At 42.3% G+C, this 24,170-nt stretch overlaps 1 protein-coding gene across 38 annotated transcripts in view; it reads left to right on the top strand.

Annotated features, from left to right (window-relative positions):
• Positions 1 to 24,170, top strand: part of RBFOX1 (RNA binding fox-1 homolog 1) — a 1,465,188-nt gene that overhangs the window by 1,210,574 nt on the left and 230,444 nt on the right. Inside the window, exon 1 of one of the 38 annotated variants that reach the window (XM_083414155.1) lies at positions 13,576 to 13,596. The exons of the other annotated variants lie outside the window; for them this stretch is intronic. Within the exon in view, the coding sequence (XP_083270281.1) occupies positions 13,594 to 13,596 (3 nt within the window). The 5' untranslated portion in view covers positions 13,576 to 13,593. Of the gene's footprint in view, positions 1 to 13,575; positions 13,597 to 24,170 lie in introns of those variants that run through there. 38 annotated transcript variants of the gene reach the window in all.

Here is a 24,170-nt window from a genome sequence, read left to right as displayed (position 1 = left end):
TGCTGGTAAGTACTTATCCCCCTGGTAAAGAGCTGTAGTGAATCCTCATTTGCGTTTTGGATGATGTGCTTCTTTGGGTTTGCCTGTGTTGTTTATGAGGAGTACATGATTTGCATTCAGAAGATCTTAGGCTTTCAGTTCCCCTTTTCTACCTAAACAAAATCCCATCTGAGGAATTTGACATTTGAGGATGTCACTGTGAAGTTACCTGACCTGCACTTCCTAAAATAAAAATAATTCCATTTTAACTGCCAAAGTGGTTTCTTAAGTGGTTTCCAACCAGACACAAACACACTTTCTCTCACGCATATCCATATGCACATGACTAAAATATTGAAAATCAGTCCACAATTAAAATGTGCAATGAAAGAAACCCATTATAAAAGTGCAACACCTAAGGCAACAGTTGAAACAGGGAGGGTTCAGGTTAGGGGCGCCCATGTGTAATCAAGCTGTGTCTTCAAGAGTCAGTGGAATGCCAATACTGATGGGATCTCCTGTATTTCAGCAGAACTGTCCGCAGATCAGAACTAAGAGCACAGTCCTAACTATGATTATTCAAAATTACATCTATTGATCACACTGGGTCTTACTCCCATGTACAGTGGTACCTTGGTTTAAGAACAGTCCTGTTTAAGAACAATTTGGTTTACAAACTCTGCAAAACCAGAAATAGTGTCCCGGTTTGAGAACTTTACCTCAGTCTAAGAACAGAATCCGAACAGTGGAAGGGCACCGGCAGCGGGAGGCCTCATTAGGGAAAGCATGCCTCAGTTTAAGAACAGTTTTGGTTTAAGAACGGACTTCCGGAATGGATTAAGTTTGTAAACCGAGGAACCACTGTAAATGGGGTTGGAGTTGCAGTTAAAAAATATAATGTTTTTCACAGTTTCTGAATATTCTGGTGATGTTCCCAGTTGAAAATGGGCATGTGTGTGTTTTGAGTGAAAAATGTATGTAGAAGTCCATATTTTAAGAAAAAATGCTTTTTCTCTCACACACATTAATGAGGACGCAGGAAGGGACAGCTGATGGATGAACACATAAAAAGTGGCAATAGGCTGATTTGCCCATCCCTATTCCTAGCCTGAATAGGAAAACTCACCTCTCTCTCTCTCTCTCTCTCTCTCTCTCTTATTAACCCTTTGTTCTTACAATGTTTAATATTCCATAAAGCCATAATATATGTCCAGGAATAAAAACTCCCTTTCATACCTGATGAAATGGGAAGCAACAGATTTACTAAAAGAAAATACCCATGCCACTGTGGGAGGGGGAAGGGAGACATAATTCCTTTATCCACCCAATTATAATATGCCTCCCCCCCCCCATTAGGGTGCTATTGCCTCTGTACCTGGAGAAACACCCAGGTTTCTTATTGATTCACATCAGGCTAATTTGATCAGATCAGAGACTTTAAAATATACTGCAGCCCTCTAGAATTAAATAAAGGTGGTCAAGACTGTAGAGCAGTTTTCTATCTCCTTTTATTTGGGGGAAGAAAGAGAAGACTTTATCATTAAAGGATGTCTGTATCCACTGTAATTAATTCTTTAGGGCTGCCTCAAAAGATAAAATGGTGGTGGATTTACATTTCCCTTGCAATGCAGAAGGACTTTTGTTCAATTCCTGGTAAGGTCAGGTATGTCTGGGAAGTTTCTCTGCTTGAAAACTCTGAGGGCCTCTGCCAGTCAGAGTTGAAAATACTGAGCTTGATTGACCAATGGCCTCACTTGGTATAAAGCAGCTTCCTGTGTTCCCATGTTGCGTCTTGCTCTAGCTTTAGCAGCACTACCAGAAGGAGAATGTGCCTTTCATGAAGAAGGTCCTAGGTTCAATCCCCAACATCTCAACGTTGGGCTCATAATGTCCCCTCTCTGAAAACTATGAGTCACTGCCAGTCAGAATAGATGTTACCATTGAGCAATGACTCTTCCATAATAGGCATGGAAACTTGTGAACTCTAATATCAGCACCAGAGTCTTGTTACGTGTACATTTTCTTTCTGCTGGCCATTGTGCCATGCCCTACGCTTTTGGAGACTTCAGGCAGAACTCACACTCGTTACACTTTGCATAAATTCTAGGGGTGGCAATGGTAATAACCAAGGGTGGCAGTCTGCTGTGAGCCACCAAAGTTTGGAAATTCTCATCATGCAAAAGCACCATGCAAAGCTCTTAACTGTAGAGAGGGAAATTTCAACCAATAGATTAATCAACTAAAGGCTTTGATTAACTAGGCAAGGTTGCAATTGAAAGGAACAAGTCCTTATTTTTTAGATTACTCTGGGTCTTGTGTCTGACAGTAATAGGAAATGAGGAAAAAAGGGGGGAAATATTAAAGATCACTTTTTAGAAAAACAACAGTGTGGTAGGTCTTTTGCTATTTTGGTAAAAGGGGTAGCTTTTCTTCATTAAATTATTAGTTCTGCTGCTTCCTTCAGTAGCTCAGTCATACTGAGTTTTTAGTTACTTTCAAGTTTAAGTGAAATGGGTTGATTAGTCAAAAGGCAAATTATCAATGAAAAAAATCATAATAGATTTCTGTCCCCAGTTATTTCTATTATTCAGACTGGCAATTATCAGCCAGGATGTAGACAAGGCTGCCTCTTTGTTGTTATCATCAGTGACAGAATGTTTTCCATGGAATGCCTTTGTCCATATCTTCATTAATGAAATTAATGGGAAGCTATTTTCCTATGAGCTGCTTCTCACACCACCCGTTAACTTACATGGGGGGGTGGGAGAGAAAAGAAATCCCCATTCAAGAGCAGCTCCCATTTGCTTCCTCTAGCAAAAGTCAAATTGTACTAAATTAAGAAAACAAACCTGTTTGTAAATGTTAATCTAATGGGCTGCTAAGCTCCCATGTGAAGTGAATGCAGCACCTTTGTATGGGCAGATTATATATTCTTCCTTGTTGGTGGGAGGGGGGGGCACAATTGCTTTTGTTTAGTCTCCTATTTGAATAATACATTTGATTGCCATGGCAAAATGTAGCGGTGTGCGCACCCGCCTCTGAATAGTGCCTAATTAACGGGTGGTAACAAGGCAGGATTTGCCCTCTCTCCTTTCACCAGCGATCATATACATGACAGTCCCTTTATCTTCCTTCAAAATTGACTTGCTCTCCTGACCCTTAAGCGGCTCTTGTTTTGTGTGTTTACTCCTCTGATGTCTTTGCAAGCCTGCTAATTTTCGGTGGCACTTCGTAGCTGCTTGTAATTAACACATCGAACACTGAAGGAAGACTCCGGCTCGCAGATGCCTAATGGAGGAATGTTTTCTTCCAGTAATTATATGGCTTCGTTCTGAGCTATTTGCATTGACCTGCGAGGAATCCAAGGCATGCCTTTTCTCCCCCTGAGAACAAGTGTGTCTGTGCTCCGAGGTTATTTCAGTAGCAGAGAACAATACAAACATTAATGGGCCAAGAGAATGCAGCTCTGATGTTATCTGGAATTCTGAGGTCTGTTTCATTTATTTGGGAATACAGTGGTACCTCAGGTTATATACACTTCAGGTTACATACGCTTCAGGTTACAGACTCCGCTAACCCAGAAATATTACCTCGGGTTAAGAACTTTGCTTCAGGATGAGAACAGAAATCGTGCTCCGGCAGCAGCAGGAGGCCCCATTAGCTAAAGTGGTCTTCAGGTTAAGAACAGTTTCAAGTTAAAAACGGACCTCGGGTTAAGTACATAATTCGTTCCGGAGGTCCGTTCTTAACCTGAAACTGTTATTTACCTGAAGCACCACTTTAGCTATTGGGGCCTCCTGCTGCTGCCACGCCGCCGGAGCACGATTTCTGTTCTCATCCTGAGGTAAAGTTCTTAACCCGAGGTACTATTTCTGGGTTAGCGGAGTCTGTAACCTGAAGTGTATGTAACCCGAGGTACCACTGTATTTAAAATCTTTTGTTGGAAGCCGCCCAAAGTGGCTGGGGAAACCTAGCCAGATGAGCAGGGTATAAATAAATTATTATTATTATTATTATTATTATTATTATTATTATTATTATCATCATCACCATCATCACCATCATCATCATCATTATTTCTCCTTTGCATAACACTAGAACATGGGGACATTCAAGAAAGCTGAATATTGGAAGATTCAGGACAGAAGAAAGTCAGTACTTCACATAGCACATAGGTAAACTATGGAATTCACTCCCACAAGAAACTTTAAAAGAGTATTTGACAAATTCTTGAAGGATAAAGCTATTAATGGCTACTAGCCAAAATGGCTATGTTCTACCTCCAGTGTTTGAGGCAATGTAACACTGTTGCTGGGAATCACAGGTGGAGATAATGGTGTTGCACTCAGGTCTTGCTTGTGGGTTTCCCATGAGCACCTGGATGGCTGCTGTGAGAACCGGATGCTGGACTTGGTCTGATCCAACAGCGTTCTTTGCATGTTCTTATGTTCATGTTTTTATCCCAGCCCAGAATTTTGTGGACACCAAAACTGTCTGTGGGCACCTCATGAACACACCACAACCATGCCCACACCACAGCTTATTATGTTGGCTACAACAGAGTGCATATTTCATGCCTACTGTCAACAGGGGGATAAGTTATGAGATGAGAGCACATGGGCACCAAAGAGACATTGGTGCCTCCTGGTCTAAATCAATGTTGAATCCCTTGTCTGGTTGCACAGAGGAAGGTGACTCAGGATAATAACCAACTCAACAACCTTGCAAAAAAATCTGTTATTGTACACAAGCCCTTAAAATCAGCTCTAACAGCAGATGTATTATTTCCAAACACGGAGATACTTGTTTGGGGGGAGGGGCGGTTAAAGGTTCATGTGGAAATGAATAAGCATATGTATATTTGCTCACCCCTGGTCTAGTTAAGTGACTTCCCTATAAATTCCCCCGTACCCCAATAATGTTTTTCAAGCCTTGCCAAAATGTTTAAGATATTTACATCAGGAAGAACCTCTCAATTTCCATTGAATTAGAGAAAATCAAGTGATTAAATAGAGTTGTGTGGAGTCCCCACACAAGCATGATAAATTTTGGAAGCTTTATTGAAAACCCTTCAGGTTCTTTAGTGGCTTCAGATTTTCTAAGAAAGGATTTTCAAATTCCCCCCAAATTCCACTTGAGGTACAATCTACTGACTTCTTAATTATGCACAGAAGCCCCCACATTAAAACTCATTTAAATGCTCTTATATGGGATTATTTGTCTGAGGAGGAACCTGCACACTGGTTTCAAATTTTTGCTTCAGACACAATTTTGGTAGCAGTTCAATATTCCACTTAAAATGCACACAAAATAGAAAATCTGGTGTGCTGTTTGTTTGGAAGCAACAACAGCCTTGTGATGTATATATATAAACTTGCTAGGTGCAGATTGTTTAATCTTGCTTGTTTAAATAAACAAATTCCATGCTGGCATATTGCAAAAGTGAAAAACGAGTCCAACCACTTAAAACAGTCAGCCAGCAAGCAAACCCGTTTGTGATGGTTAGGGCATTTGTCCAAAATGAAGTCTGGATTCTTTGGCACCTTTATGTATTCTTATTCTTATTCTTATTCTTATTATTGGAATACAGTCTTGAGATTTTAAAGCTGTAATACACACTAGGACATGAGAAATAAGAGGAAGATTGGTAGCTAGAATGATCAACAGTGGGGCAGAAAAAGAACAGCTTTTTTTTTGAAGGGGTTCAGCCTGGAATAGTAATGATAGAATTGTCTGAATCAATAACTCTCTTGTCGGCCCCATGTCTGATGTTCGAATCAGTCAGCCCTTTCCTGTGAGAGCTTTCCTGAGGAATATTGAATTATTTATTATTTGTATCTCCCCCACCCTTATCTTTCTGATGATTTTTCTCTGTTCCTCTCCCCTGCCCCCCCCCATCTTAGTAAAATTTGTTTTTTATGTTGTCAGGTTCAATGATGTCTCCGCTTTGATAAATAGCAGTAATTGGGTGTACTGCAGAAGTCATGTAAAAATGTATGACTTCAATTACATCTAGAACATTTCCCCCCTTTATATTGATCTTTCCCCTCTGTATGTAAGAGCTGTTTTTCCTCGCCTGCAGTGTTGAGGGTCCCCACCTTAAATAATAATAAAAAAGGGAATTATTATATGGTCATATGTTGGCATGCACTTTTGAACCCATTCATCTTTTTAAAAGTTGGGAGGCACCCATGCTAGTGCCTCAGATCAGTTCTGCCTGAACAGCAATTGAAAAATTAGTCATTCTGGAGAGAGAAATATTCATATTGTATTCCAGGCTGGATGATGGATCGCACAACTTAAAAATTCCATCTTCTCTCTATCCTTGTGTCTCCCATGCGAGATAATGAAATGGGGATGGAGCGGCCAATTAAGGGAATTGCTTTTCATTAATTGTTTTAATTCAAATGAGAAAGAGACATGGGTGACAAAAGTCACTTTAGTAAGGCTGAGTTCCGCTGGTGTTCTGTCTTCCCCATTCTTTGGGGCTGTGCTTTGAAATTTATTTCGCTCTGGTGCCTGCAGGAGAAATCCTTTGCTGGTGTGTTCATCGCTAGAACACTGAAGTGTACAGTGACTTTTAAAAAAAATAAAAACCCCTGCTTTAGCCGAGTCGCAATTTAGGGAAGTGTCTGGGCCCATTCACTCACCCACTGCCTCTGACCCCATTTTTAATCACATATGATTTACTCCATGGGAACACCCAGATTTCTTGCAATATTCTTCACTCTGTGTGGTTATGATTATAAACCATCAAATGGATTTACAAAACTAGATTTGCACTGCATCCCAAAGGCACAACTCCACTTGATTAAGAAATGGGTGTCTGCGAATGTTTGGCCTGTGTTGATAACATTGCTAGAGTTATTTTGGGGCGTTAAGAACTCAGCATAACAAATGCTCTTAAAAGCCATTCCTCCCTCCCCCTCTCCCTTGCTAAGAACCTTCTCCACCATCCCAGACTAAATCTGAAATGGCACATTTAAACCTTATAAGAGAAGAAACAAACAAAAAATAAAAATGCCCTGTTGACCTTAAAGACTGACAAATGTATTGTGGATTAAGCTTTGATAGAATAAAGCCCTATGTCAGATGCATGCTCTAGTAAGTTGGCAGGTATAATACAACACCCATACAGAGAGAAAGGGAATATGTAAACAGTGGGGTCAAAGAGGCAATGATACAGCATTTCTCTCTTTCAAAAACCCCAATGCGTGTAAGGTAAAAATAATTCATCCCCTTCCAACTAAAGAAACATTATTGTAGCAAGAAAGTTAGCATGTAAAGGAAAATTCCTTTCTGTCGTGCAAAACCCTAATCAAGACAGAGCCCAAATTCAAAAAGATTAAATTTGCTAACTGCTTTAAAAGGAGCTGGCTAACTTAGGCATGAGTGAGTTGAATGGGGAAGTGGATATTCAGTAACTGAGTAACCTATGAAGTCTGCAGTTGTTACTCACTCGTGGTTTTCTTCTGTGGACCATTCTAATATTGGGAGCTCTGTCTGTAATAAGCAGGAAACCTACAACAAATGCAGCTTGTCCATATTTTCTGTGAAGGCAGGAATGTGTATTTGAACAAACTTCAAAACCGAGCTGCCTTTCATTTCAAATTTGAAGGCAGAAAAGACCAACAGCAGTACAAATAGTGTGTTGGGGAAGAGGGTTGTTTTGTAGAAATGTTTGCAGCATAGCGCTTCCAGTGTATTCATCTCCCCACCATGTCGAAAAGTGAATGTGTGTGTGTAGGGGATTGATGATCATTAAACTTTACTGGCCTTTCTAATTCCATTACACACACACACACACACAATTATGTTACTGGATAAGAAACATAAGAAGAGCCTGCTGGATCAGGCCAATGAGCCATATAGTCCAGCATCGTGTTCTCACAGTGGCCAGCCAGATGCCTCTATGGAACAGGCAGCAGCACCCTCAGAACTGGGTGTCAGTAAGGCAATGAGACTGGTGGACCACTGCCCCATTTGCCCTAACAGACCAGCATCCAATGCCTCTTAGACCCTCTTAGAGCCAGTGTGGTGTAGTGGTTAAGAGCAGTAGTCTTGTAATCTGGTGAACCGGGTTTGCGTCCCCGCTCCTCCACATGCAGCTGCTGGGTGACTTTGGTCTAGTCACACTTCTTTGAAGTCTCTCAGCCTCACTCACCTCACGGAGTGTTTGTTGTGGGGGAGGAAGGGAAAGGAGAATGTTAGCCGCTTTGAGGCTCCTTCGGGTAGTGATGAAGCGGGATATCAGATCCAAACTACTATTCCTCCTCCGCCTCCTCTTCTTCTTCTTTTAGGATTGATCCCTTGGGTGTGCAGGCCTTTTTTAACTGGATCCTGCCCACTTCAATAACTTTCTTTTCCTGCATCTTGCTAGACAGGATGATTCCCCTCTTTCCTTCTTCCATGTGCTGTTCTTGGGTGCCCCCCACCCTGCCATTTTCAGGGAAAGCCTCATTGCACAAGCAGAAGTCCTTGTGCTGGGTTTTTGCTGGCAGGGCGCATTAGGTGAATCCTGCCCTTAGACTACAATGATTTCCAGGTTTCTGTGATTGTATTTATATAAGCCTCTGCTCTTTGTTGTTGCCTTTGTTGTCAGTATGGAAATTTTGCTCGGGGTTTAATTTGTTCTTTTACATATTTTGTGTCCTATCAAATATGGCTTATATTTACTATATTATGTTGAGCTGTGTGTGTTAAAAAAAGAATTCAGCTTTGCTTATTTCCCTAAGTTAATGACCTGGTTTTCTTTTATCTGATGAAGCTGTTTAATTACCTGATTGAGAAAAGGGAGGGGGAGGGAGAATCTTGATGAAGCTGATGGCTTTAAGATTTTATTTATTTATTTAAGGTTGCAGATGCCCTCAGTGAAAAGATGCAGGAATTTATTTTAAACAACTTTTTCCAATTTGAGGAGAATCATTGTACATTAGCTTTACCCTGATCTATAGCCTTGTGGGGGTTTCAATCCGCAGTGTCTCCAGGTAGGGCTGGGAATACGCCCAGTCTGATCTCCCAGGGACTCTCTGCCAGTCAGAGTAAGCAGTACTGAGCTAGAAGCATCACTGATCTGACTTGATAAAAGGCAGTTTCCTATGTTCCTGTTCTCTGGTGCACTCAGAGAGGCAGAGGTACCAGCTTCCCAGTATGACCGAGGGGCCTGACGTGACGGCACTCAACATCCTGGCATTGTGCTTGCAACATTGTGAGGAGCCAGGGGGTGGAGCTGGACACCCTCTGATCATTGAGGGGGGCCAGCCCCCTCAAAACCCAACATCTGGGGGGCAAAGGAGCTTTTGGCCCCTAGGAGCTTGGTCTTATGTACAGCAGGTTCTATCCAACATTAGTCCTACCGAGAGTAAAACCCACTGAAATTCATGAACACAGCTAACTTAAGTTCATTCATTGTTATGCATCTACTGTACTTTCAGTAGGATCAATACTGGATGCAACTTGGCTCTTCTTTCTGCAGGAGATTCCCATTCACTTCAGTGGAGCTTGCTGGTCCTCATGGGCAGCCATTTGTGGGAGCATAACTATTTCTTCAGTTGGGGTGAATGGGAAAGAGCTCTGATTGGGATGTTTGCTTAAATCAGGGTAGGCAACCTAAGGCCCAGGGGTCGGATGAGGCCCAATCACCTTCTCAATCCAGCCCGCAGATGGTCCTGGAATCAGCGTGTTTTTACATGAGTAGAATGTGTCCTTTTATTTAAAATGCATCTCTGGGTTATTTGTGGGGCGTGGCATAGGAATTCGTTCATATTTTTCCCCAAAAATATAATCCGGCCCACCACATGGTCTGAGGGATGGTGGACTGGCCCACGGCTGGAAAAGGTTGCTGACCCCTGGCTTAAATCACGACATTCATGCAGATTAAAGTAGAGCCCAAATGTTCTGCTGGGGAAATCCTGAGGGAATATTTAGCTGAAAATTAGTGTGCGTGCGAAGGGGAGTGATTAAAATTGTTCTGAAAATGGGAGACCGGAGTTGTGTGGAGTATAGACGGGCATGGGCGTAGCCAGGATTTTTGTTGGGAGGGCAGAACCAACATGATTGGTCAGTTAAGTATTTCTATTGTTTTACTTGATCTTGGGGAGGGGCAGCTACGCCCATGTAGACAGGGGAGAAATCCATTCACTCCTCTTTTCACAGCAGACTAAACCCATCCCAGACTTGCTTTCAGGTTGGAAACTCCCAGTTATTTGATTGGAGCTAAGCTCCCAGTTATAAGACAGGTTTTTCCCCAAAGATGACCCATGGGTATCAGAGCAGACCTCAGATATCACCCACCACCCTAATATTTTAATAACAGTGTTCACCTAGGCTAACTATGCATGAATACACAGCATGGTTCGACTATTACCCACAAAGATAAAATTGCACCAGAATTCCAGTGTTGTTTTGCTGGTGCTATCTGGAGCTGTGTGCTTGCAAGCAAGCAGGACTGAGATACATTAGTCCAGTATCTCTTCTCTCTGCCTCCCCCCCAAATTTAACTGGCTTTCTTCCCAGTGGTTGTCTCTGAACATTACAATATCAAGAGCCAAGCAAGCAGAATCCCACAGTTAATCAAAGGTGGGAGATTGTTAACAGTAATTTATGACCTTATTTAAGCATGCTTCCTTAGTAATTAGTATTGGTTCTGTGCTGTCTATTTAATTAAAATATAACGTTCATCTGTTGTTCACCCACATGGTGTTCAGGAGAGGAACATGACCAAGTGCCAGTACAGTCTTTGCTCAAGCAACATGACCAGTGACATCAGCTGGACTGTTTTCGTCTGATTGAGGAGTGCAGGATGTGGTCCAAGAAATTTTTAATTGTGAAGTTCACTGAATGAGGAAGGTGGTTTTCTGCTTCTAATGGAGCCGTCAGCCTGTATATTTTGGTGGCATCAATACATTAGTGATACTTGCCCATTATTTATTTACCAGACCTCGAGTCTACCTTTTGGGGTGCCAAGAGTGATCAATAAGGGATACAGACTAAACTCCTTATCACTGGCTGCTACACAAGCATTCTCTGTTCACTGTCCCACCATTGCAATAACCCGTTTTTGGGACACTTATCAAAAATCTCCTCTTCATTATCATTATAAACTATTTTGGTTTCCTTGAAGTTCCCAGGAGCCTCTGGATCTAACCAAAGGAACATAGAAGTATAAGAAACTGCCCTTTTTGAGTCAGATCCATATCATTGCTCCATCTAGCTGAGTACTGACTACATTGCTATACTGACATTACCAGTATAGCAAACCAAATGCTTCAATGAAGTGCAGAAGCAGGACAGGAGGATAATATGCTCCCATGGTCATCTACTTCCCAGAAACTGATAATATGAGACATTTCAGGTCTACACATAGAGCTTATATTTTGTTATCGTGTCTTGTAGTATTTGATAGACTGGTTCCTTGGAGATTCCACCAAGTTATTTTATATGGATCTATGATAATGAAAGCTGATGGGAGAAATGTTAAGACAAAATAAATGCACATTTTCAGAGGTCTTTTTCAACTGGGGTGTGTGTGAAATGTAAACATTTCTTTGTGATTCCTTGTATTCCCTGTCAAAATTGTGGAATTAACATGCATAATGTTAAGCTTTAAGATGGGTGTGAGAAACCTCTGTCCCTCCAGATGTTGCTGACCCACAGCCATCAACAGCCTCAGCAAGCATGGGCAATGACCAGGGATGATGAGAGTTGTAGTTCAGCAACATTTGAAGGGTCAAAAGTTCCCCACAACTGGTTTAAAAAGAGAAACCATTATGTGCAGCAAGTGAGGTCATACCTTTCTTGGACTAGTTTAAGATCAAAATTCTGGAAGTGGCCTTTTGAGTTTCATGACACTATTATTCAGGCATAGATGTTAGAGGCGATTTTTCAGAAAAGATATCAGGTCCTACCCCACTGCTGTCTGAAGGAGTTAAGAGGATTTGGCATGTGATGAAGCTGTCTAACCATGCAAATGTAAGGGAGGCATGTCACATAAACTGATTAATTTACTGAAGATTGGTCATTACTTGCACATTAATGGAATGATGTAAAACCACATCCAGCTTTGTGCTCTAATGTTTCCAGTAAGAGAAAATGGGTCCATTCGGCAGCTGTGTGATTTATCTGCAGGATTGTGTATGAAACCCTAGTCATATCAAATATGTGGCATGCAGCCAGGCTGATGTTCATCTGGTAAAGTTGAGAATATTCTTTAAAAAGCAATGTATCTGGAATGACTTGAGGGTCTACCTTCCCCCCACCCCCTGCCAGGTAAGGAAGCTTTGCTTGAAAGGTTTGCAGTTTCATGAATGGCTGACTGAGAAGTTGGAAAGTATTGTTTTTTTGAATAACAAGTCTAGTTTGAGCATCACTAGTTTCTATCCTTGTGTCACTGAGACTCAGAATTGTCTTTCCCACCAGCGATTGCCTGTTAAGGAACCATAAGCAGCAACACACACGCGCGCGCACACACACACACAACCCCTATTGTTTTAGATTTTCTTTCATATCATGTAGGTGTCTATGCCACGCCACCCACACAGTAAAGCAAGTGAGCTGTGAAATATATTCATTGTTAGAGTACAGGGGAAATGGAGGCAAGCAATCGGCAGTAATAATGTAAGACAGCAAAGGGAGGCTGCCAGCATTACCTGCTTTATTTGGGTTGCCTTTTTCATTATAGGTTCGGGAAATAGGCTGCAATTCGATTATGGTATGATTTGGGGACGGGGGTGGGGACTGCTGTGGAATTGCTTGCCGCGCGCTGACCCTGTCACAGGAGGATCAAATGACGAGTCAGCTCAAATAAAGTTTAGAGTGCATTAACTGGACTGAGCATTCTCTTCCCTGGGAATGTGACTCTCCTTCCCCCCCTCCCCCTTCTTTCTCCTCCTCCTCCTCCTCTTCTTCATTTCCCTGGGTTTTGTAACTGCTTTTCGTAGATATTTGTACCTTAAGGCAAGAAAGAAAGGAAGGAGGGGAAAAAAAAAGAAGTGGAGGAAGGAAAGATTGGCTAAGATGTATCGGAATGAACATCGGCAGCCAATGGGATCCTCTTCCCCCCCCCCCCCCATGTTCGGATTGCGGCTTCTCTGTGGCTTGGGAAAGTAGCAGCATGATTAATAACAGCGAAAGAGCTGCCTGTTGGATTATTAATTTTCCATCTCTTCCCCCTCTTCCTTCTCCTCTTGCACATCCCCCTGATGCTTTGCCTTTAAAAAAAAAAGGAAAGGAAAGGAGGGGGGTGGAAGCATCGTAGTTGGGGCTGGTTATTTTTGTATATATATCTCAATATATATATTTTTAAAAACTGACCAGGAGCTTCTTGCTAGCTACTAACAAACTCTGGGCTATCCAACCCTGCAAAGGGGCCTCCATCTCAGTGGGGTGAGTGTCTGTACAATTAAAGAGGAGTGAGCGAGAGATTCTTATGTATAATGGAAGAAGGGGGGAGATTTAAAAAAAAGCAAACCGAGAAGGAAGAATGAAGGGAGGGGAAATCAAAGCACAAGGGCAGCCTTCGCCTCTAATCTCACTTAGCTCTTTAACTCCTGGAAATACAGTTCAGGCTGAGCCGGAAAGTGAGAAAAGAGCAACGTTGATGGGCAGCCATCCCACATGGTATTGGGGTGGGGGCAAACAATCTTGTTTCTGCTTTCCAAACTAATTCAAATTGGCCCCTTTGAAGCCTTGATTGCCTAGAGAGGTTGCAAATTGATAGTAAATGGGAGTTAATGATAGGTAATGAAACAAGCGGTGCAATTTTTTCTCTTTCTCTTTTTTCTTTCTCCCCCCCCCCCCCCCCCCGCTTCTCCTCCTTGCTAGCTGAAAAGTCATTATCTTGGTATTTGGTGGGAGAGCATTTCATTGTTGAACTGGAATCCTCTTGCCTAGCGCTTGTGCCTGTTCTTAATCATGACGGCGGTATGATATCAGATAACGGCAAATGCTCAGCGATGCTGGAAGTGTGGAGGTCTTGTGCCAAGTGGCTTCTGGTTTGCGCCGTTCTGCTTACCAAGGGGGTGGTAATATCATTTATAGCCTGTATGTCATCTCCTCGGGTCTGTCTTTTGATTCGTTGACCGGGTCATGTGTCCAGCTGGTATAAAAGAAAGAGGTTTGGTTTGATTTTCAGGTGGGTGGAGTGTGGGCTAATATCATTTTCCTTTCGAGATTCACAACTTAACAGAGTTTCTGAGAGAGGGATAATGCATTTAGAAGCGAGACATATTTGCATGTTTAATTTATTGTTTTTCAGATATAGATAGATAGGTATAGATAATATACTTTACCCTTTAAACTAAAGAAAGCTGTATGTGTAGTGATAATAGGAATTATTATTTTAAAAACAAAAACATATAAATAATCTCCATTAATAGATACTGTGTTAAACGAATCAGCGTTCATGTTTGTGTTGCTATTAACTATGAAGAGAGTAAGCCAAGTCTGTGGTTGATTTTGTATTTTTTTATTTCTTTGGGGTGTTCGGAGTAAGCTGTGGGAAAAGTGGATCGTTTCATTCTTTGTCCAGGCAGTGAATAAAAAGAGCAAAATGCATGGTTTTTCTTCCCCAATCTCAAAAGTTAGATCACTTCCATTTTATCACGGCTTGTTTAGGTCTTGCAATTTAAACCAAGCAATCTTCACAGTCAGAGAAACGTGGATGCATTCTTAACCTAAGAGACCTGGTGTACATTAGAGGACTGATTTGCATGGAGAGGTTTATTTCTGCTGTAAATCTACCACCAATCTCTTTTAGGGAGTAGCAGCTCTGCAGGAAGACCGGGTTACCTCCTTTTATTTTTAAAATCTCTTTTGAGTTAAATGCATAATTCGAGGTTGGGTGTGCCCTCCTTTTGGGACGGTAGTTTCCCAGATAATAAGGTCTTGCGATGGCAGACAGGATGTCATACTTAATTTCCATTTAATCTTCACAGGGAACTCTTCCTAGGATGGAGTGATTCTCCCCACCTTTGAGTTCCCCAAAGAAATTGTTATAATGCAATTAGGAAGATGGCAGTGGCAGTCCCAGTTTCAAAAATATGCAGGATGCCTTGAATATTTGTATAGGGTGTTGAGACTATGAGTGCATTGTTAGTAAGATTTGTCATTGATTGATTGCTGGCCTCTGGTGGGTCTCTCTTGCTTCTGCCGCTCTTTTTCTGAAATGTTAGCAGTATGACGTTTTGAGATGTGAGAATAGCACAATACTTTTCAAGGCTAAATGGAACAAATGAGGTCCCCCCCTTGCAAAAAAAAAAATCATAATAGACCAATGATTTTGTTGCATTTTGTGTTGCATTTTGCTGTAACTGTTCATGATTTAATTGCTGTCATGAGGTGACAAAATATATTGGTGGTGGTGGGGGAATGCAAGAAAGCCTTCTATAATTGGTGCAGTTTTCTTTTAACGCTGGTTTCTGTCGAGTGTAATCTTTTTCTCTGGTCTTGCTAAGTAATCGAATGATGACTGTATAGTAAAACGTTGCTGCGTTGTGACAATTAGTTACTGTAATATCGGCTTTGATAACTGCTTGTGCAAAAGAGGATAGTCTGTGTTTCTAGTACAATTTAAATGGGGTCATTAATTTATTTTGTGTGTGTGTTCTGTCTTTTCTTTTTGCGTAGTAAAAAATTAGGTCATGCAGAATTCAGAGATCTGATTATTTCATTTCTTCAGTGAAACCAATTGTTTTAGTACTGCATAGATGAAATGCTCACATTCTGATCACTTAAATTAGATCATTTCTTTGGTTAATTGGCATTCTCTTTCTCCCTCCCTCCCCCACAATTATAGATTTATTAAATGATATATACTAACACTTGTAATCTAGATTGAAACTTCAAAGCTAATTCAGCAAGGGGGAAATCGGGAAGTTAAATTAATTTGTCATTGGGGGTAGGGATGGGGATGGGACTCAGCTGGAAAAGATGGTGATGACAAAACCTGATTTTTATTTCTCTTCTCTGTCTTTATTGGTTGAAGCTTCAAAAACATCAACAAAACTTGTATTATATTAACAATTTTTCTATCCGTTCCCCCCAAAAGGATGAAAGAAAATATCATAATTCATCATGTTGTGGGCTAGAACTATGTATAATAATGCCTATCTAAGCATTGGTGGGATCAGTTTTTCTTACCTACTCTTTATATTTTTCAATTTAATTAAAGTTCCGCCTTCTGCAGTTATAGGAACTTTCAGATATGTTATCTAGGGTTGTAACTCATAGAATCACCAAGTCTCAGGATCAAATCTGGAGTTTCCCAGGTTTGGTATGAGTGTATGGGGGGGGGAATCAAAATCTCATGGAGAGCGACCCAAATCAAGGGGGCAGGATACTGTTTCTTTGTCATTTGAAAAGCTTTTGCAATGACCTCTCCTCCATGCCCAGCAGACTTCCAGAGCCTAGGTTTGATTTTTTCTCTCTCTCTCCTCCCCTCTCTCTGGACACACTATTGGAATCGGTCCCCTCATGTCCTGCCAGGTTCCACACACTGATCTGCTCCACCTTTCCCAGGAGACCTGGCAATGGTACTAAATGCTACTGTACATGGGACTGCCTCTGAAGGTGGTTCAGAACCTCCAGCTGGTGCAGAATTCAGGCTGCTCACTGGGTGAAGACGGTTTGAGCATATAACGTCAATCCTGGCCCGATTGCACTGGCTGCCATTTAGTTTCAAGGCCCAATTCAAAGTGCTGGGGTTTTTTAAAATCTATAAAGCCCTAAGCAGCCTGGGCCCAGTATATCTGAAGAAGCGTCTCCACCCCCATCGTTCACCCTGGATACAGAGGTCCAGCTCCAAGGTCTTTCTGGCGCTTCCCTCACTGCGAGAAGTGAGGTTACAGGGAACCAGGCAGAGGGCCTTCTTGGTAGTGGTGCCTGTCCTGTGGAATGCCCTCCCACCAGATGTCAAGGAAATAAAGAACTACAGTGGTACCTTGGGTTAAGAACTTAATTCGTTCTGGAGGTCTGTTCTTAACCTGAAACTGTTCTTAACCTGAGGTACCACTTTAGCTAATGGGGCCTCCCGCTGCCGCCGTGCCGCCACAAGCGCGATTTCTAGTCTCATCCTGAAACAAAGTTCTTAACCCAAGTACTATTTCTGGGTTAGCGGAGTCTGTAATCTGAAGCATCTGTAACCTGAAGCATCTGTAACCTGAGGTACCACTGTATCTGACTTTTAGAAAACATCTGAAGGCAGCCATGTTTAGAGATGTTTTTAATGACTGATGTTTCAGTGTGTTTTTAATATTCTGTTGTGAGCCGCCCAGAGTGAGTGGGGAAACCCAGCCAGATGGGTGGGGTATAAATAATAAATTATTATTATTATTCAGCTCAGTTCACCCCATATGAACCAACCTGAACCCTGCAATCACCATCTGGGGTTCTTCTTCTTGTTCTTCCTTCATGTGAGGTCTAGAGAGCAGCTGCATGAGAACTGACATTTTCTGTGGTGGCCCCTCGTTTGTGGAATGCTCTCTCCAGGGAAGCATGCCTGGTGCCTTTATTGCATATTGTTAGGTGGCAAGCCTAACAACATTCGTCTTCTCCTAGGTCTTTGGCTGTTAATCAATCTACAGCCTTCTAAAGCCAGGGGGTACTGTCTCCCCACTCCTTTTGCTATTATTATGCATGTTGCGTTTCATGTCATAAACTGCCCTGTGGTCTTCTGGTGAAGGACAGTATAGAAATTTAATTAATTGATTTATGATGGTGATGATCATTATAACTTCATATGAGATTGCATTACACTCTGAATTATCTCGGTTCTCACATTTGAATGGCTCTATTTTTATTTTTGGCTATTCCTGTATTGGGGACACATATTAAATTCGTAAAAAATAAAGGTGTATAAAAGGATGGTTGATATTTCTATCTCTGCCCCCCTCCAATAAGATGAACAGAAACAGAACCCCAATTATTTAGATTTGCTGAGCCACCAGCAAGGAAAGCTACATCTGTCACTTTTGTTCCTCTCAGTTTCTCATTTTTCCAACCTTAAATTCAGTTATCTACAATTCCACATCAGTTTGTGAATGTCTTTTTTTTTAGTCCTTGAGAAAAATAATCAGCTTTTTAGTGCAATTTAATTTTAATATACATAATTTTGTATGCAATTTTCCTAAGACATACATTTTTGCAAAGCAATTTCACCTTACGTAATATATAGTTGAATGTTATTTTCATGAATATATGCAGCACTGAATATCATATAATCATAGAATTGCAGAGTTGGAAGAGACCCTGAGGATCATATAGTCCAACCCCCTGCAATGCAGGAATATGCAGTTGCCCCATATGGGGATCGAACCTACAACCTTGGCATTGTCAGCACCATGCTCTAACCAACTGAGCTATCCAGGCATATATGCATTTGTAGGCATATCTGACCTATCATTAATTTTTTATTTTTGCAAACATTACTTGGCTTCAATAATTTTGAGAAAGTGAAATATGTAGCTCCATCTTTAAATGCAAACTGAATCAATTTTCCCCACCCCCATCTCTAGCCACATGCCTACCCCGAGGCTGGGTTGCCAACTGACCTCAAAACTACTGTGAGTGAGTAGACAGAGAGCAAATGGTGTTACCCAAAGTGTCAATATGCATTACAGAATTATCAACTTCATCGCAACTAATCAGCAAAGAGCACAGTAAATGGTCTGAAGGGTAAAATGAGAACGTTTCTCCGGAATCTTTCCGAAACGGAACTTGATGCACCAGTTCTTAGTCTTCATGGCCATTGACAAAAAGTAGAAACTGGAAGGGGGCTTTCCGATACATGTCACAATGCTGGCATGAAGTTGGTTTCAAAATGAAACAACTCAACAAATGCTTGGAAATTAGCTGGAATTCACATGATGTGGAGCTGCCTCAGATCACAGCAAGACACCTTTTACCAAGTTAGACCGTTGATCCACCTAACGCAGTGTTGTCAACACTGACTGGCAGTTTCAATAATAATAAAACAACCACCCCCTCTGACTGGCAGTGGCTACCCAGGATTTCAGCAAGGAGTTTTCCCAGCCCTACATGGAAGTGCAAGGGATTGAACCTGGGTCTTTCTGCATGCAAAGCAGATGCTCTACCACTAAGCTGTGGTCCTTCTGCTTATCTCCCTGCCCCCACCCCAACAGCACTCCCCATCATGCTTCTGAGGAATGCTACCTTGTGGAGCGTTATGGGGAAATTAAATGGCAGCTAGGCTGCAGCTAGGCTGCACCTGGCATCATCAGATAAGTGCACCAGGATGCACCAATGGGTACGTGGGCCTATAATATGGTACTCTGGCTAGACGACCCTTTGATCTGGAGCCTGCCCTTCCTTAGAGACTAGGTGGGGGATATATGAATTGGCCTTAGTCCTCCATCTCTAATATTGTAATAACAGATGCTGCCTACCTACCTAACATGCCATGATAAGGACTGCTACCTGAGATGGTTCCTTGCCCTCTATTATTCCATACTGATGAAGGTCCTACTTCACCTTATACAAGCTGTATTCATTTACTCAAAAAAAAACAAACCCCAAAACCCCTGTCTCCACACATCAGACTGTTTCTGCATTAATCTGCCATTTTTATTTATTTATTATTAAAAACTAATTCACATTTAAATAACATTTTATCTCAGCATACAGATTTCTAGAACGGTTTTATCTCAAAACAGCATTTTAAAATGGATTTTGATACTTCTTCTTTCTTTCTTTTCCTTTTTTTTTTTGAGCCGAGCATCACATTGCTGCATTGGGAGAGGTACAGAATCTGATGCATATCTCTCTTCTGATCCATGCATTAAAACCTGAAAGGTGCAGATCAGTTCACTTCTTGGAATTTGCAAATATTGGATTTCTGAAGCATCCCTATCAAAGTCAATATAAAAGCCCTTCCAGTTACCAGCCACACTGACTGCCACTTAAGATAGTCTTCTTGAATCTAAGGTAGTTTTAGCCTAATCAAGCCATTTTAAATTTAAATTTAAATTTAAAGGCAAGTCGCTTTAAAGTATTTTCAGATTGAGCAGCAGGGATGGACTTTGGTCATTCAAATTACAGAGGTGCCCTTTAGGAGCCCCCAAAATGGGGCTGCCTTTGGCCTTCCATTCTGATCAATTCACTACTATATCATAGCTGCAGCACCCTCTAGGGTCAGTGCCCAGCAGGGCTGTGTTAAGCATATGTGGCGCCGGAGTGCAAAGATGCGCCCGGCGCCCCCCCTGGTTGCCCAGTCCCAGGTGCGCAGGAGGGCAGAACCAGCTGGCTGCCGCAGCATCTTGCTAGCTCGGTCACCCACGAACTTGCAGCACAGAGCCACCTGCAGCAGAAGAGCCTGCTGTGGCGCTCCAACCGACGGTTGACTCTTCCCCGGACTTAATTCTCTGGCCCTGGACTCTCAGCCTGGCACCCCGATAGCCTGGTACCCGGGTGCCCTGCACTCCTAGCGCCTATAGGTAAGACTGCCCTGGTGCCCAGTGTGATGGAACCTGTTGTATCGCCCCCTAAATCCGTCCCTGTGAGCAGTGCTCCAATTATCACTCTTACAGGGCAATCCTAAACACAAGAAGCTGGTGTAAATTTATGTTAAGCCAGGGTAAAGTATGCCAGTTCCAAACTCTGTTCTGGATCAGGGCTTAGCCATCTTAAGCTTGACAGCCTGTAAATAGCGTTTGATTTACACCAACCTTTTTTGCCAGTTTAAGTTCACTAGAATAATCTGTAGAATTTGCTACAATTGGGCCACTAGAACAGGTGGCTTCAAAATGCAATTGCATCACTCTGCAAATTGATGGTCTTAACCACAGCAGTGAATTTTTGCTCCCAGTGATTTCATTGGAAGTGAGTTAAAGCACAAGCTGAACTCTTCTGTTGAAAATGATGGGACTCAAAAGTGCCTACGTGAATGGATCATGTACATAACTCCGCTGTTGGAGGCAGTATACCTTTGTAAATGAGCTGCTGAGAAGCACAAATGGGGAGAGTGCTGCTGTGACCAGGATCTGCTTGCGTACTTCCCATAGGCATCTGACTGGTCACTTATATGAGAACATGATGCTGGACTGGATGAGCTTTGGCCTGATCCAGCAGGGATCTTATTATGGTCTCACAATGTTAGACCCAACATCACCATTGTGTTCTTTTTCTCTCTCAGCATGAATTGACTAGTGATCTGCAATGGGGATGGGGATTATGATTGCCATCAATGTTCATGGTGATTTCCAGAGTGCTGAGGGCTTGTGGAATCTACCTGCCATCGTCATCTTCCCCCTCCTCCTCCTCTTCTTCCTCCTCCTCTGAGATCATACCAACCAAAAGCTGCTGCAAAAGAAACATTTAGGACTTCTGAGCCCAGCAATTTGCTTTGAACTGTGCAGAGATTCCAGTTTATTGGAACCACAAGTGGGGAGCATGCTGTTGCACTCAGGCTTCCCAGATTTCCAGAGGCATCTGGTTGGACACCGTGAGGCCAGGATGCAGGAGTTGATATGTGCATGGTCTGATCCATAACAGGGCTCTTCTTATGCTTTTAAAAGCATTCACTGACATCTGCTATCTGGTCATGCAGTTTTAGGAAGAGGGTGGAAAGGAAACAGGCAGATAAGCATGTTCACCCCTGATATCACCGCCAAAACCAGGACAAAAGACAGAGAGTGATTTAGTAATGTTTTAAACTGAAAAAATCAGAGCATGTGGAGCCCCTAGGGAGGTGTACCAATGGCAGGATTATTTGAGTGTATTGTAGCCTGCCTAGTGTTCCACCTCCCCCTTCTGTCCCTCTGCACCTATGCTGTGTCCACACTCCAAAAGATTGCACTTAGCAAATCCTAAAGCTCTTAAGGAAGCAATTACAGTCATGATCGCTCACAAATTGAGCCTTTTTTCTGCTTGACACTGATCCTGTGATAGTCTCCCCACTTAATCCTCACTAGCAATTTGCCTATAGTTGTCGCTAACAGGAGGTGATTAGAGGGGAGTTTCTATTTCCCTTTTTACTTCTGTTGTACTGGTGTGTTAGACAGAGGCTAGTGAATCAAAGCTGTTTTCCTATTAACTCAACACCTCCTAATGTGCTAGGCCCACTTTTATCTAATAAGAGTGCTCAGCTTTTAACATTATTTTAATGTTATCTGTTGGGCCTTTTAAAATGCCTGTGTGAACATTTGCAAAGGGCGAGTGGGGGGGATTGAAGGAGAGTGAGAGAGAGAGTATACAAGAGAGTAATTTTATAGCAACTACTGTGCTTTTGGGGTGGGGTGAGACAAATTCAGTGTTGGGAATTATTAAGGAGAGGAGTGAAAGTAAAACAGCAAGCACCCTAATGCAATTATATAAATGTGGGGCAACCACAGCTAGCATTCTGTGTACTGAGCTGGAGACAACAGAGAAAAGAATACCCCCCCCCCAAAAAAAAAATACACCACCCAAAGAATTATCAGAGGGTGGATTCTCTTCCTTACAAAGTAAATATAGAAATGTTAGCGCTTGCGCTTCCATGTTTAGAAGGGGGGATAATTAAAGTAAAGGGGGATATGGTAAAGATGTATACAATAGTCAATAAATGCAGCTTGCATTCTTCAGCAGATATGCATCCCTGAGTATCCAAATCCTACCTACGCAATGATCTAATGATTTTTCAAATGCCTTGAAGGGAGAAGTTGCTTATTCCCTTAACAGCAGCTGCATCCTTACTTCTATCTGCATATTTGTTCCATATCTTAGGACACATTTTCCCACCCTTAATGTGACTTGGCACACCTCTGACAGTGTCACTCTATGCATGACCCATCTTGAGTTTCAAGTGGACGACATAATGCCTCATCTCCAGTCTCCCCTGATAAACGGATTTACCAGGAATAGAATAGAATCCCACCCCCACCCCACTCCATCAGGAAGGCACCCCATGCAAGTGTATGTTTGTAGTCCTAACTCTGGAGTGGGTTGAGGACAGTTCCTTCTTAGTCACTGATATCCATCTTCTAGGAACATAGGAGATGACTGGTTCATACTGAGTCAGGCCATTAGCTCATCTAGCTCAGTATCATCTGCACTGACTGGAAAAGGCTCTCAAGGATTTCCCAACCCTTCTTGGAGACACCAGGGATTGAATTTGGGGTCTTCTGCACGCAGTGCTCTGCCACTGAGCAACTATCATTCCCCAATGATGCTCTATCACTGAGATAGATTCACAGAAGCATAGAATTGTAGACTTGGAAAGAACCTAGAGGGTCATCATATCCAACCGCCTGCAACGCAGGAATCTCAACTAGATCATACAGTCCTCCTAATATCTCTGTGTTCAGCAGGGGGATCTGGCCTTAACAGCCTTGCAAGTTCACTGGCTCACCTTTCAGATTGTCAAACATATAGAAATGTCAGAGGGTGGAGTCTGGCATGTTGGGGTTCAGGCTGTTGTAATGGCATTTGTGCAAACAAAATATCCTGTTCCTCACCCATTAGAGGGTAAGTGTCTGAATAGGACTCGTATCCCAGCCACACACATTAGAGCTGAGCACAGACTCCCTGTTTGTTGCCCAGTGTCCCTGATCTGTAGTCTCTGGATCAGAGAAATTTACCCTGTGCTGGAACATGTGCAAAGCAAGGGGAACCAAATTGATAAAGAGTCTGTAAACCAACGGGGAACGGTGGAGGGAGCTGGGTATCTTTAGCCCAGAGAAGAGGAGACAGAGAGGCGATACGATAGTCATCTTCAAATATCTGAAGGGCTGTCACAGTGAGTTTGTTTTTTGCTGCTTTAGAGAGTAGGTATTGAAGTAATAGATTCAAATTACAAGGAAGGAGAATCCAACTAAACATCAGGGACACCTTTCTGAAGACAACAGCAGTTCAGCAGTGGGATGGACAACCTCAGAAGGTGGTGGTCTCTCTTTTTTGGTGGCTTTTCAACAGAGATTGGATAGTTTCTTTCAGTGTGATTCCTTTATTGCAAGGGGTTGAATTAGATGACCCCCAGGGACCGTCCAACTTCACAATTCTTTCGTTCTGTGCTCCCCAAAGAACAGTAGCCTGGGTCAGATCCTCCTTCTTAAAATCTGTTAATGTTAGGACTGGCAAGACGCTGATGAATGTGACGATTGGGCTGACTCAGAAGAGGGGGGCAGTGGTTTCTGGGTACCTGTACTAGCCAGGAGGCAAGAAACAGAGGTTGGGGAAGCTTCAGAGCTGGAAGAAGAGGCAGG

This window comes from Podarcis tiliguerta, assembly GCF_965153285.1.
Source record: "Podarcis tiliguerta genome assembly, chromosome: 14".
Lineage (NCBI taxonomy): Eukaryota > Metazoa > Chordata > Lepidosauria > Squamata > Lacertidae > Podarcis > Podarcis tiliguerta.
Note: the sequence above shows the minus strand (reverse complement) of the source record. Positions and strands in the feature narration are given on the sequence as shown.